Here is a 13,580-nt window from a genome sequence, read left to right as displayed (position 1 = left end):
AAAAGAAATAATAATAATAATAATAAATGAATAAGTAATAAATATCAAGAACATGAGATGAAGAGTCCTTTAAAGTGAGTCTGTAGGTTGTTGGAATAGCTTAATGTTGGGGGAAAAGAAGTTGAGTGAAGTTATCCACACTGGTTCAAGAGCCTAATAGTTGAAGGGTAATAACTGTTCCGGAACCTGGTGGTGACAGTCCTGAGTCTCCTGCACCTTTTTTCTGATGCAGCAGCGAGAAGGGAGTGTGGCCTGGGGATTGGGGGTCCCTAATGATGGATGTTGTTTTCCTGTGACAGTGCTCCTTATAGATGTGCACAATGGTGGGGAGGGCGTTACTTGTGATGGAGTGGGCCGTATCCACTACTTTTTGTAGGACTTTCTGTTCAAGGGCATTGGTGTTTCCATACCAGGCTGCGATGCAGCTGGTCTATATATTCTCCACCACACATCTATAGAAGTTTGTCACAGTTTTAGATGTCATGTCAAATCTTTGCAAACTCCTAAGTAGAGGTGCTGCTGTGCTTTCTTTATAATTGCACTTAGCTGCTGGGGCCAGGGCATGTCTTCCAAAATGATAACACTGAGGTATTTAAAGTTCTGATCCTTACATATCAATATGTTGTCTCCTATAGCATGAGCTTTTATTTTCTACAATAACCTTCTAACATTTTTACAACAATTTACCAAAATGCCTCCTGGAATTATAAACATTGTACATCTGCAGTTCTCCTTCATCCACACCACATTACCACTTCAAAGAACTGCATTAAGTTGAATTCACTTTCACAAAACCATGTTGACTTTGATTCACTACCTTGAATTTTTCCAAATGCCCTGCCATAACAACTTTGCCAATAGTTTTAATTTTTTTCAGTGACACACGTTGAACAAACTTTTTTGCTTTCTGTCATCATTTCTTTGAAAATTTGTTATTTCCCGATCTTCTTCATCTTATGCCAATCATTCCTGCTGGGGCATAGGCTGCTAACAGCAGCTCACCAGCGTCCTCTGTCCTGGGCCAGTCTTTTAAGTCCAGGCGTAGCCTATCTATACATCCTCTATGCAAAAATTCTTCCTCTCTTAGTGATGAGGTCTTTGGAGCTTCTATTGGCATTTCTGTAGCACTGGGTTTTTATGGGATATGGTTACTAGTCCCATCCCAACCCTCCTCTTTTCACAGCCAGGCTTGGGACGGTCTGTGCTATAGGTTATTTTCCAATCTAATAGACCCTTTTATTGAATTTAGAGAATGTAGTAAAGTTAAGACAAACATTAACTGTCTCACGTTACTTCTTCTATGAGTTTAGGCTGGAATCCATGAGGACCTGGTAATTTGTCATAATTGTAAGCTGGTAATCATAGTTGTAAATACAATAAATATTTAATGCACCAATGGTAGCCACAAATTGTAATCTAGTAACCACAGGTCCAACAATTTGCTCACTAGTCCCCAGTGATTGTATTGGCTCACCACTCCCCTGCTGATTGTAACTTTATTGAGTTCCTCACTGGCTTCCTGTTCATATTTTTGAACCTTTTCTGGGAGATTACTTTCATCTCCTTTAGTGAAAGCTCCTTCTTAATTCACCTATAACCTCATTTTCTGAAAAGTTCTCTTTTAAGTCACTTGTCATCTTCTTGTTCTGCCTTATTAATTCCCGCACTTACTTTCTACTGGACCATTGCTCATTCAGTAACTTTTTAAAACATTAACAAAAACTCTATCCATTTTTATATTAATGCTGACTTTAACTCATGCTTTAATTTCTCTGTCCTAATTAATCACTCTTTGCTGATAAGAATACTCTGTCCAACTATTCATTGCATGTTTTTTCCCCTTTGAGTTAGATATTGTCTTATTTTTAATTAACCACAGGTAATCAACCAATTGGAATTTTTTTCTTAATTGTTGAAATATATCTATTCTGTATATTCAGAAGTTTCCCTTACATGACTATCACTGCATCATGGTTGAAAGATCTGTTGATCTAATTTGACAGACCACTTCAGTTAGCTCTGCTGTCATGTTCTCTTAATAGTCCTTGGATCTATTCTTCTCTTCTTCAAATCATATGTAAAAGTCAATCATGTTACAATCACAGCTACCATGGGTTGCCTTCATAGTGAAGTCACTGGATATTACTAGGCAAGGTAACACTTCACCCGCGAATCTGCTGGGGTCATCTACTGTGTCCAATGCTTCCGATGAGGCCCCCTTTATGATGGTGAGACCCATTGTAATTGGGGAAGTATTTTGTTGAGCACCTCCGCACCATCCAACACACACGGAACTTCCCGGTGGCCAAACATTTTAAGTCCCATTTCCATTCCCGTTCTGACGTGCTGAAAGAATTTCAAAACACACAAAATGCTGGATGAATTCAACAAGTCAAGCATCATCCATGGAGGAGAGTAAACAGTCGATGTTTTGGGCCAAGAGCCTTCATCAGGACTGAAAAGGAAGGGGCAGAAGACAGAATAAAGTGGTGAGGAGAGGAGAAGGAGCACAAGCTGGCAGGTGACGGGTGAAACCAGGCGTGGGGAAGAGATGCTGCCCGGCCTGCTGCGTTCACCAGCAACTTTGATGTGCGTTGGTGGGGAATAGTCGGTGGATGGGAGAGGGGGGGATGATGTAAGAAGATGGGAAGGGATAGGTGGGAGAGATAGGTGGCTGAAGAAAGAACCTAACAGAGGAGGACAGTGGACCATGGAATAAAGGTAAGGAGGGGAATCAGAAAGGGAGTTCAAATCCAAAATGGGTGATTGAAATGCTGAGTCTCCTGCACAAATATCCTCTGGGTTAGTTCATCTACATCTTTTTACAGTCACTCTCCTCTTCAACATTGGACATCTTACATTATGAGATGTAATTTCTTCTGGGTATAAACTATCCAGATAAATTCCCTCACCCCATTCCCACCATCTCATTATGTCATTGTGTATCAGGTCACCCTCCAGCTCAATGGCTCAGCTAAAGCTACCCAAGCTACAAATACTTACTGAAGGTGTGTTTGCCCTGGACTACAATGGGTCCAAGAATTTCCACTGACATTCAGGAGCTCCCAAAAATTCCAGTCATGACACATCATTTATCCTACTGTCTTTAATGTATTACCTAACTACTTATTTTAAACCATGTATTTGTTTCTCAGGCTATATGCTCTTGCTTCCCCATGTTGAATTACAGCCTCTTCAAATTTGCCCCCTCAGACTATAAAGCATTTCAAGTACTTGCTCCTACCTGTAAAAGTTGCTCCCCATTTTAATCAAAGTTTTCTACACACTTGAGCATACAATTCCGCATACATCCCTAAAGCTGAATCCCTAAATTAGACTGTAATTACAGGTCTTCATTTGTGTGACATGTGAATTTATGACATGTTCTATTAAATGACTTTTGGATGATAATGTACACAAACTCCATAAAATTGTACATCCATCTGCTTAGTGACTTCTGCAGAAAATTTCAGTTGGGTAGGATATCCTTTACAAACCCTTAATTACTTTTTTGATTGGCTCACAATTTTTCAAGTGCTCAGCCATGCAGAGCTTTAAAAGAAATTAACTTCTCCACACCTGATTTAAACCAAAAGACTTAGTGCCCTGTTTCTCCTTCCTTTCTCCAGCAATGGAATGCCATCTGCAGATTACAAATCCAAAACTGCACCTTCATCCTGAGAATTTTGGAAAATTATTATTTCTGCATATTGATTTCTTTCAGCACCTTAAACCAGAGTTCTCTGGATCCTGGATATTTGTATATCACAAGATCAAGCCAGTTTACAAGGTTAGTTTATTTCTCAGCCGATAGAACTATGTTTTACATCAGGGGTTCCCAACGTTGGGTCCATGGACCCCTCAGTTAATGGTAGGGGTCCGTGGGATAAAAAGATTGGGAACCCCTGATTTACATGAATTTAAAACCTTGCTTTGGATCCTCCCTTTTCTCTTTCTCAATATGGATGCTATACTCAATATTCTTCTATAATACTCTATAAGAAACTCTTCAGAAAGCAATCTGTGCACTTGTTGAAATTAAAATTTCAGGCTTACATTTCCTGATCTTTATAATTAAGCAGCAAAACTGTTACAAATAAAATATAGATTAAATAATTAACTTTTGGAGATTGCTTTTTTTTAAAGAAAGGGGATTAATGTGTCAGTGTAATACACTTCATTACCAACACTGTGCAAAGAAACAATAGCATGTGGAAGGTGCTTTTAAAGAGATCTATATTACTCACATGCACTTTCCTGCAACTGAGCAATGCCGTCAATGGCTGTTAAGATGTTCAATGCAGAATGAGTAGAGAAACAACATAATAAATAGAATAGTGAATTGCTACTATCTTTATTCCATTCATTTCAGTTTGTGCCAGGAGTTCACAGAAAGTGCATTTAGTTTTATATGTACAAATCTACAGCATAAAAGAATTCTTGTTTATGTGGGCAGGAACATCAATAGCATCACTGATTTTGATATAGAACCCTTTTTTTGTTTTTATATTGCAATTCCAGAGAACTTGATGATTTAGCATTTTTGTCTTTATTTATCATTGATATCTACTGTTGGGGATCTCAGTGATGAATAAAATAAACACTTTTATTAGAATTAATGTCTGTTTACTGCCATCGATAGGTAACTGTGGACAACAAAATCTTTGCTTCCTGAATACTTTTGACTATATCTGATGGATTTTGGGCTGATGAAAATCAGAATAAAGTTTCCCCATCACACACTATTTAAAAATAAAATTCCCTATATTTGTTATTTCAAATTTTTCAATCTTGTCCAGACATGTCTGGGCAAGGCAGATGCTGTATGGCAGGACAAGTTTTAGAAAGGCTCTAAATTTCCATGAAGGATTTTGATATTTGAGACAGATGTTTCCCAAAAATGCAGAGAGTGATTGTAGATGGGTCATATTCTGCATGGAGGTCTGTGACCAGTGGTCTGCCTCAGGGATCTGTTCTGGGACCCCTACTCTTCGTGATTTTTATAAATGAACCGGATGAGGAAGTGGAGGGATGGGTTAGTAAATTTGCTGATGACACAAAGGTTGGGGATGTTGTGGATAGTGTGGAGGGCTGTCAGAGGTTACAGCAGGACATTGATAGAATGCAAAACTGCGCTGAGAAGTGGCAGATGGAGTTCAACCCAGATATGTGTGAGGTGGTTCATTTTGGTAGGTCAAATATGATGGCAGAATATAGTATTAATGGTAAGACTCTTGGCAGTGTGGAGGATCAGAGGGATCTTGGAATCCAGGCCCATAGGACACTCAAAGCTGCTGTGCAGGTTGACTGTGTGGTTAAGAAGGCATATGGTGTATTGACCTTCATCAACTGTAGGGTTGAGTTCAAGAGAGGTAATGTTACAGCTATATAGGACACTGGTCAGACCCCACTTGGGAGTACTGTGTTCAGTTCTTGTCACCTCACTACAGGAAGGATACGGAAACTATAGAAAGGGTGCAGAGGAGATTTACAAGGCTGTTGCCTGGATTGGCGAGCATGCCTTATGAGAATAGGTTGTGTGAACTTGGCCTTTTCTCCTTGGAGTGATGGAGGATGAGAGGTGATCTGATAGAGGTGTACAAGATAATGAGAAGCATTGATTGTGTGGATAGTCAGAGGCTTTTTTCCCAGGGCTGAAATGGCTAACATGAGAGGACACAGTTTTAAGATGCTTGGAAGTAGGTACAGAGGAAATGTCAGGAGTAAGTTTTTTCCACATAGCGGTGAGTGCGTGGAATGGGCTGCTGGCGATGGTGGTGGAGGTGGATACAATAGGGTCTTTTAAGAGACTCCTGGATAGGTACATGAAGCTTAAAAAAAATAGAAGGCTATGGGTAATCTGAGGCAATTTCTGAAGTAAGTACATGTTCGGCACAGCATTGTGGGCCGAAGGGCCTGTATTGTGCTGTACATTTTTTATGTTTCTAAAATAACTGATGTCAAGAATAAAGGCGGCATTTTTGTTGATCCACAAATCTGACATGTCATCAATGGCAGGCAATTTAAAGAACTTCTCATGGGACCGGAGAAAATTGCATGGAAGGCAATCAAGGATGCTGCTGAGAATTTTCTTGGCAACTACAGAGCAACAAACTATGTGCAGCTGGTTGACAACATACTTCAAGCATACAAAACCATTAAGTGCAACACGTCACTGAAGTTTCATTTTCTGCACTCCCATTTAGACTTCTTCCCTGCAAATCTTGGTGCTGTCAGTGATAAGCATAGTGAAAAGTTTCACCAGGATATTGCTGTCATGGAGAAATGGTATCCATCGGTGCTGGCTGATTATTTTGGACACTTAAGCAAGAAACCTCAGACAGTGAGTACAAATGAAAATCATCAACAGAACATTTTTAGCTTAGTTAAACTTATAAAGCATCAGCACCATTGTGCAATTAAACACATTATATTCAATAAAAGTTAACTTCTTGCTTCTCCAAATTCCTACATGATAAAGAAGTCTGAAATTAAATTTGTGTTCAGCTTCAAGCGGTCTACCATAAACAAAAAAAATTCTGAGGAAGTAACACTTTTGAAAAAATTTGCTGTCCAGTGTAATAGATTGTTGAACAGAAATCAAAGAGTGGGAATAAACTGATCCTCCTAGCATGTCCAGTGGGGTATTGCAGGGATTGATTCTTGTGCCCTAGATCTTTACAATCCCTATCAATAACTTGGCAATGGGGGACAAATGCCAAGTTTGCTGATACACTAAACTTGGTGAAATACCAAAACCAAGGATGTAAAGAGACTTCAGATTCATATGGACAAGCTAAATGAGTAAGCAAAAACATGGTCATCAGAATAGCATGTAAAAGTGTGAGATTGTTGACTTCAGTGAAGATAATAGAGAAGTGTGTGTTAAAAGGTGAGAGACTGTGTCGTGCAGATGATCTAAGAGGCCTGAGGTACTCTTGTGCACAGTTACCTCATCTTAAAAATCTGATGAAGTTGGCCTAATGTGAATTGTTCTCTTCACATCCATACTGATTTTCCTCTATTAATCATTTTCTTCTGAGAGACCGTTAATTAAACCCTAGTACGATGTTTCTAAAAGCTTTTCCACTGTTGCTTAAATGACTGGTCTCCAGTTTCTTACTCCACTTTTTCAACAGTGGAGTTTTCTATTCTTCAAGCCTCTGCAGTATCCTTACACATGAAAGATAAATGGAAAATATTAATCTAGCCCCTCATAATTCCCTCAGATTTCTAGCACGTGCCCCTAATTGATCCTGGTGACTTACTTATTAGAACCTATTTTCTTTCCAATACTTCTATACTATGAAATTTTAATGTGTCCAGTGCTTCAGTTCTCTCCTCCTACATTACTACTTTGAAAGCATCATCTTCTTTGGTAAAGACAGATGCAAAGAATTCATTTATTACTATAACACTGATTTTAGCAAGTAGCTTTTTTCATTAATGGGACACACTCCTTCATATATTTTGCTTTTAATATGACTAGAAATACTTTAGGTTAAATCAGCTTTTTTTCTCCAGTCCTGCCGAAGGGTTTCAGCCCAAAATGTCGACTATACTTTTTTTCATAGAAGCTGCCTGGCCTACTGAGCTCCCCCAGCATTTTGTCTGTGTTGCTCGGATTTTCAGCACCTGCACGTTTTCTCTTACTTGTAATATTTTGGGTTCTTGTTTTTGTCGGCAGCTAATCTTTGCTTACTCACTTTGCTTCCCTTATCCTATCACATCTCCTCTGATCCTTCTGTAATCAGCCTGGCTGATACTGATGTTTACATTATATTCGTCATATAGATAGAATTCTTTAATTCCCTTCATCTAGTGAGGTCTGGGTTTGTTTGTTCTTCTTTTGCCCTAATGGGAACTAACCTCAACTATACTTGAAATACCTCTTCCTTGAAGGTGGCCCATATAACTGATCCAAATCTTTTACCATAATTAACATCTCCCTCTACCAAACCTGTACTTGACCCACCTCATTCTCTAGAACCAGATGCAGCCAAGGCTCCTTCTCATTGGACCAGAAACATACAAGTCATAAATATACAGAACAGAAACAGGTTCTTCAGCACAACCTGTCCATGCCAAGCTCCATGTTGAGCTAGTTGACATAGGATCTGTCTACATTAGATATCCCACTAAACCTCTTCTGCCCATATGTAACTGTAGCTGTAGCCACCTCTACAGCTTTCTCTGGCAGCTCATTCTATACAACCACCACCCCTTGTGTAGAAATTTTCCCTCAGGTCCCCTTTAAATCCTTCTCCTCTCAGCTTAAATCTACTGTATATCCTCTAGTTTCAGACTTCCATACCATGGGAAAATAACTGGGACTATCTACCTCTCTTGTTTTTGGGTACTCCTACAAGATACACTCTACTTCTTATGCTCTGGGGGACAAACAGATTCTATCCTTGAGCCATTTTTGTTTTCTTTCATTCCCTATCCATTCTAAACACATTGTACCTTGGAATATTTAATGCCCTCTAATTTTATATTATCAGTAATACATTGCATTTCCATACAGCTTTGTGCTCAGACTTCACCAGCAGTACTTACTACAGTCTCAGCACTCACCCATTAAACATTCTTTCACTGATCTAATAGTCATACAGAAAGGAAAGAGGCCCTTTGGCCCAAGTGATCCATGTTGACCAAGCTGGTTCTGTATCTCTCTATACCATTCCTATCCTCATAACTGTCCAAGTGTCATTTAAATGTCCTTGATACACTTGCCTCAATCACTTCCTCTGGCAGCTCATTCCATATGCAGCGTTTCCTCTGGATGAAAAACCTAACCCTCATTTTCTTATTAAACTTCTCCTCTCTCACCCTTAGTCTAGTCCTTCTTGATTCCCTGAAGAAATTAGTTTAATTTCTGCTGATGTACAATCCATCTGACTTAAGAAAGTCATATTTCACCAATTCCTAGGAAATCTAAAGGCTTCGATTCAATGACATCTCTTCAGCCATACTCATCTTTTTATTTCTATGTTTTGTATCACAGGTTTCTGAGTGTCTTCTTCCAATCCGAAGGACTACTATATATATATATATATATATATATCAATATCAAATGACACTGGTAGTGATCCAGAGAACATTACTTGTGAAGTCCTGCTCTTTTATCCTCTTTCCCAGTTCCTTGCATTCTGCCATGTTACAAACGGCAACATCCCTCTACTAGTTTCTTCTTAAAGCAACTTACAGCCCTTTCCATTTCCTACCACACTCATCCCACTCTCTCACCAGATGACCAATCAGATCAAACTAGTATCCACATTGTGGATTTCTGAACCCTAGGAACTAGACCTTGAATTTAATAGGTCATATTCCCAGATTTCCTTCTCAGAGTTGCAAGACACTGTCAAGACCTTCCTCCTCAGTGAATTTTAAATGCCTAGTAATTTTTGAAAAGCACATCTAAATTTTTAATCCTAAATTTTGATTTTCACACCAGCAACCATGAGGTAATATTTTTGTTTATTAATATTTTCATTAAATTTACAAAACCAGCATATGAAATTTCATCTTGAATTGAGCTAAATTTTTATAATTTTATGGCAGCTCTAAGTTTTGCAGAACGTCCACGTGGGTTTTGCTGAATTTCCTGGAAGTCAGGAGTCAATACTTTCTTTTGAATGCTTGACCAGTTCAAATTGCTCTGCTTTATGCGACGTGTTTCACCTTCCTCTGGCTCCTTTTGAAGTCCTTGCCTAATTTTTTGCCTTGCGCTTAGATTGGGCTTCTCAGAAAAATCTATATCTTGCAGGAAACGTTTCACAATCCGATCTTCGAGTGAATGAAATGTCAATGCAACCAAGCAGCCTCGGGGTTTTAAGAACCTGTGAGCTGTCTGAAGTCCTTTAAGCAATTCATTCAATTCATCATTCACAAAGATTCGTAAAGCCTGGAATGTTTTGGTTGCCACATGTGTAGATCGCTGAAGCAGGTCTTTACGTGCGTACATTGCTGCTGCTGGAAATGCTCCTGTAAAGCCAATAATAAAAATAAATGAATTTTTTCATACAAGAATAGTGAATCAAAAGCAAACTCCTCAGGTGTTGCAAACTAGATAAAAAAAGAATGTGTTAGGAATGTCAGCAGGTCAGGCAGCATCTCTGGAGAGAGAGAGAGAGAGAGAGAGAGACAGAGACAGAGACATACAGATAGAGAGAGGCAGACTGAATGACTGTTAATAATTTAGGTTGGCAACCATTCACTCTCTGGCCAGCTGAGTATTTCCATTATTTTCCATTCTTATGTTATAGTAAAAATAAACCTTTCAAAATAAACCTTTCTATTGAAATTAAAGAAATATATATTGGAGAACAAAATATGTAACACTGAAAATGTTAGCTTTGTTGCCCAGATTTAAATTTAATAACTTGCCACAGATTGCATTGCACATCTAATTTCATTACTCTGGGTCATTTAATTGTAATGCAATTTTATGTTTAATAAGCCATACAAAAATGTTAGTGAGATGCACAATATTTTGATTTCCAAAGACCAAATGAATTTAAAAACTGACTACAGAGTATATAAGGTGGCTTCCATTCCTCAAGCAGTTGCACTCTGTTTTGTCATTTGGTGACACAATGATCAGGTTCATCAATGTTATAGAATTCTCAATGAAATCAAAACAAATCAGTTACCAATTAAAACTATGTAAAGCTTTATATTAATTTCAAACATAATAGTATTGTGGCTGCTCTGCCAAGCCCATTATTTTCAAGGCAACAGAGAAGGGAGAATGCAAACTGTGGATTCTTATGGGCAATCTTTCTTTATGTGAAAGTTCACAGCAGCATGACACATAACAAGCTCATTATAATTACTGGCATGAACTGTTCTGATGAAACACAATATTGGATGCATAAGATACTCGCTAGAAAATTACTTTGCCAAAATCGTTCATTCTTTTGTATGACTGTACATTGTGATTGCAGTACATCCTTACGAACTCATGAACTGAATAAAGTGAAACACATCAGGTCATTTCAGAAGTTCTTTATCCGTGGTTAAAAATAAGGAAATTCTTATCAACCATACTGCCAAAATAGTGATACTAAGATGTGTGAATTTTGTTCAGTTTAATACCAAAACATAATGTAAAACAATGGAGAATGGTGTAAATAACCCACAACAACACTGGCTAACCTGCTGAACATGTGCACCATATTTGTATTTTCATTCTACTTTCCTTGTTGTTTACACAAAATTCAAAGTACACTTATTATCAGTGTACAAATTAAACAACCTTGAGATTCATCTCCTTACAAGCAGCCACAAAACAAGAAACAGGAGAGGAGGAGAGGGGGAAAGAAACACAAATTGTGCAAACAATAGAAGCAAGCAACAGCATTTAGAATGAAAGTGATTCATTAGACAGGAAGCCTGGAACAGCCGGAGCAAGTCCACAGCCTCACCTCATATCTTAAGTTCTATAGTGTTTTGCAGACTATAACATTCCTTCAATGGCAGAGCAGTCAAAACTGCCAATGAATACAGTGTGGGATTAGGAAAATGAACACATGGGAGATTCAGAGGTACTTGGACTATACTCACCGATAAATGATATTTTCATGCTATCCAAATACAACTACTGATCATATTGGAGCACAAGATCAAGCATGGAGGTGACCTCAGGTCCTCAGAACTATATCGGACTACAATCTTGAGTATAAATCAATCAGGAATGACTTATTGCTGATGAGATTTACCTAGTAATTCAATATTCATTGAATAATAAAACACTTAACTTCGGTTTTTGCATCCTGATGTATTTTTCTGGCCACTTCTATGCAATGAAAAATCTTAAAGGGCATAAGTGAATTGCAGGTAGTAATCCCTTAATTTACTGACTGCTCTTGAATTAGCAGCTGTAAACTCCAAAAAGATGTTTAAAATTTAGCCCTAACTTGCACCAGTGAAACCACTATTGATATTAAAACTAACAAACTTTATCCTTGAGGTTCCCCTGCAAGTTGAACCTTTCATTGCAGGATGTACTGTGTTTAGTGAACCCTAATGACTGATGAGGGCATGATAAGAAAACTGTATTTTATTTACTTAATGTGGAATAAGCCCTGAAAAAAAACTGAAGAACCACAGGTTATATAACCTGCCCCTTCGCTTTATGTATTTACTTCCAATGTAAGAGGCGTTTCAGCCAATGTGTCAGCTCCTTCACTCAGTTATTTCCCAATAACCTCTTTTCCTTCACATACTCACTGCTGCTCCTCTAATTTTCCCCATCAGGCAGCAACACAGGGAATGACTCACAGTAGCCAAGTAACCTGACACTCTACCTGCCTTTGATATGTGGGATGAAGCTGAATGCCCAGGAGTAACCCAAGAGATCAAAGGGATAACGAGCAAGCTCCACACATTCAGCACAACAGGTCAGAATCAAATTGGAATGATTCAGCTATGTGGGAACACTACCTGCAGCACAACAAAGGATTACATAATATTTATAAAGATTATTATAATACAATACTGTGCAAAGGACTTAGCGACCCTAGATTTTTTATATAAATTTTGTTTTAGATATTTAGTTTTTGTCTTCTGCATTACTTGTCATAGAAAAGAGCAAATTTTAAATTTCCAAACATTCATTTTCCAATGTTAAATAATGTTAGAGATTTTTTTATTTTGCTGAAGAAAGTAACATGCTATGCAATAGACTACTTTTCAGATAAAAGCTGCATTACTTGGTATGTACAGTGCCTATAAAATATATTCACCCCACTTGGAAGTTCTCATGTTTTATTGTTTTACGCTTTTGACACTGATCAGCAGAAAAATACTCATTGCGTCAAAGTGATAACAGATCTCCAGAAAGTGATCTAAATTAATTACAAATATAAAACAAAAGATAATTGATAGCATAAGTATTCACAGCCTTTAATAGGACACACTAAATCATCACTGGTGCTGCCAATTGGTTTAAGAAGCCACATAATTAGTTAAACGGAGATCATTGTGTGCAGTCAAGGTGTTTCCATTGATGGTAGTAAAAATACATCTGTAACTGGAAGACCCAACTGCTGGAGAGTCAGTATTCTGTCAAAAACAACACCAAGACAAAAGAACACTTCAAGCAACTCCATGAAAAGGTTATTGAAAAGCCACAAGTCAGGAGATAGATACAAGAAAATTTCCAAGTCTTGGAGTACATCAAGAAATGGAGAGAAAATGGAGAAAGAAGACAGTCCTCAAAAACTGAGTGACTGTGCAAGAAGACTAGTGAGAGAGGCCACCAAGAGACTCTGGAGGAGTTACAAGCTTCAGTGGCTGAGATACCAGAGATCGTGCATACAATAACTGTTGCCCAGGTGCTTCACCAGTCGCGGCTTTTTGGGAAAGTAGCAAAGAGAAAGCCACTGTCGAAAAAAACTCTCATGAAATTTCGGCTAGCCTTTGCCAGAAGGCATGGGAGAGACTCTGAAGTCAGCTGGAAGAAGTATCTCTGGTCTGATGACCTTTCTGGCCATCAGAGTAAACGCTATATTTGGTGTAAGCCAAACACCACACATCATCAAAAACACACCATCCCTACCGTGAAGCATGGT

At 38.4% G+C, this 13,580-nt stretch overlaps 1 protein-coding gene across 9 annotated transcripts in view; it reads right to left on the bottom strand.

Annotated features, from left to right (window-relative positions):
* Window positions 1-9,472: 9,472 nt before the first annotated feature.
* mettl15 (methyltransferase 15, mitochondrial 12S rRNA N4-cytidine) overlaps window positions 9,473-13,580 on the bottom strand; it is an 89,069-nt gene continuing 84,961 nt past the window's right edge. For all 9 annotated transcript variants that reach the window (XM_072272715.1, XM_072272707.1, XM_072272716.1 and 6 more), the window contains one exon: window positions 9,473-9,990. In XM_072272715.1, the coding sequence (XP_072128816.1) occupies window positions 9,551-9,990 (440 nt within the window). In that variant the 3' untranslated portion in view covers window positions 9,473-9,550. The remainder of the gene's footprint in view (window positions 9,991-13,580) is intronic.

The sequence above is a fragment of the Mobula birostris genome, chromosome 11 (assembly GCF_030028105.1).
Source record: "Mobula birostris isolate sMobBir1 chromosome 11, sMobBir1.hap1, whole genome shotgun sequence".
Classification (NCBI taxonomy): Eukaryota; Metazoa; Chordata; class Chondrichthyes; order Myliobatiformes; family Myliobatidae; genus Mobula; species Mobula birostris.
The sequence above is the reverse complement of the archived record's forward strand: the minus strand, read 5'-3'. Positions and strand labels throughout refer to the sequence as shown.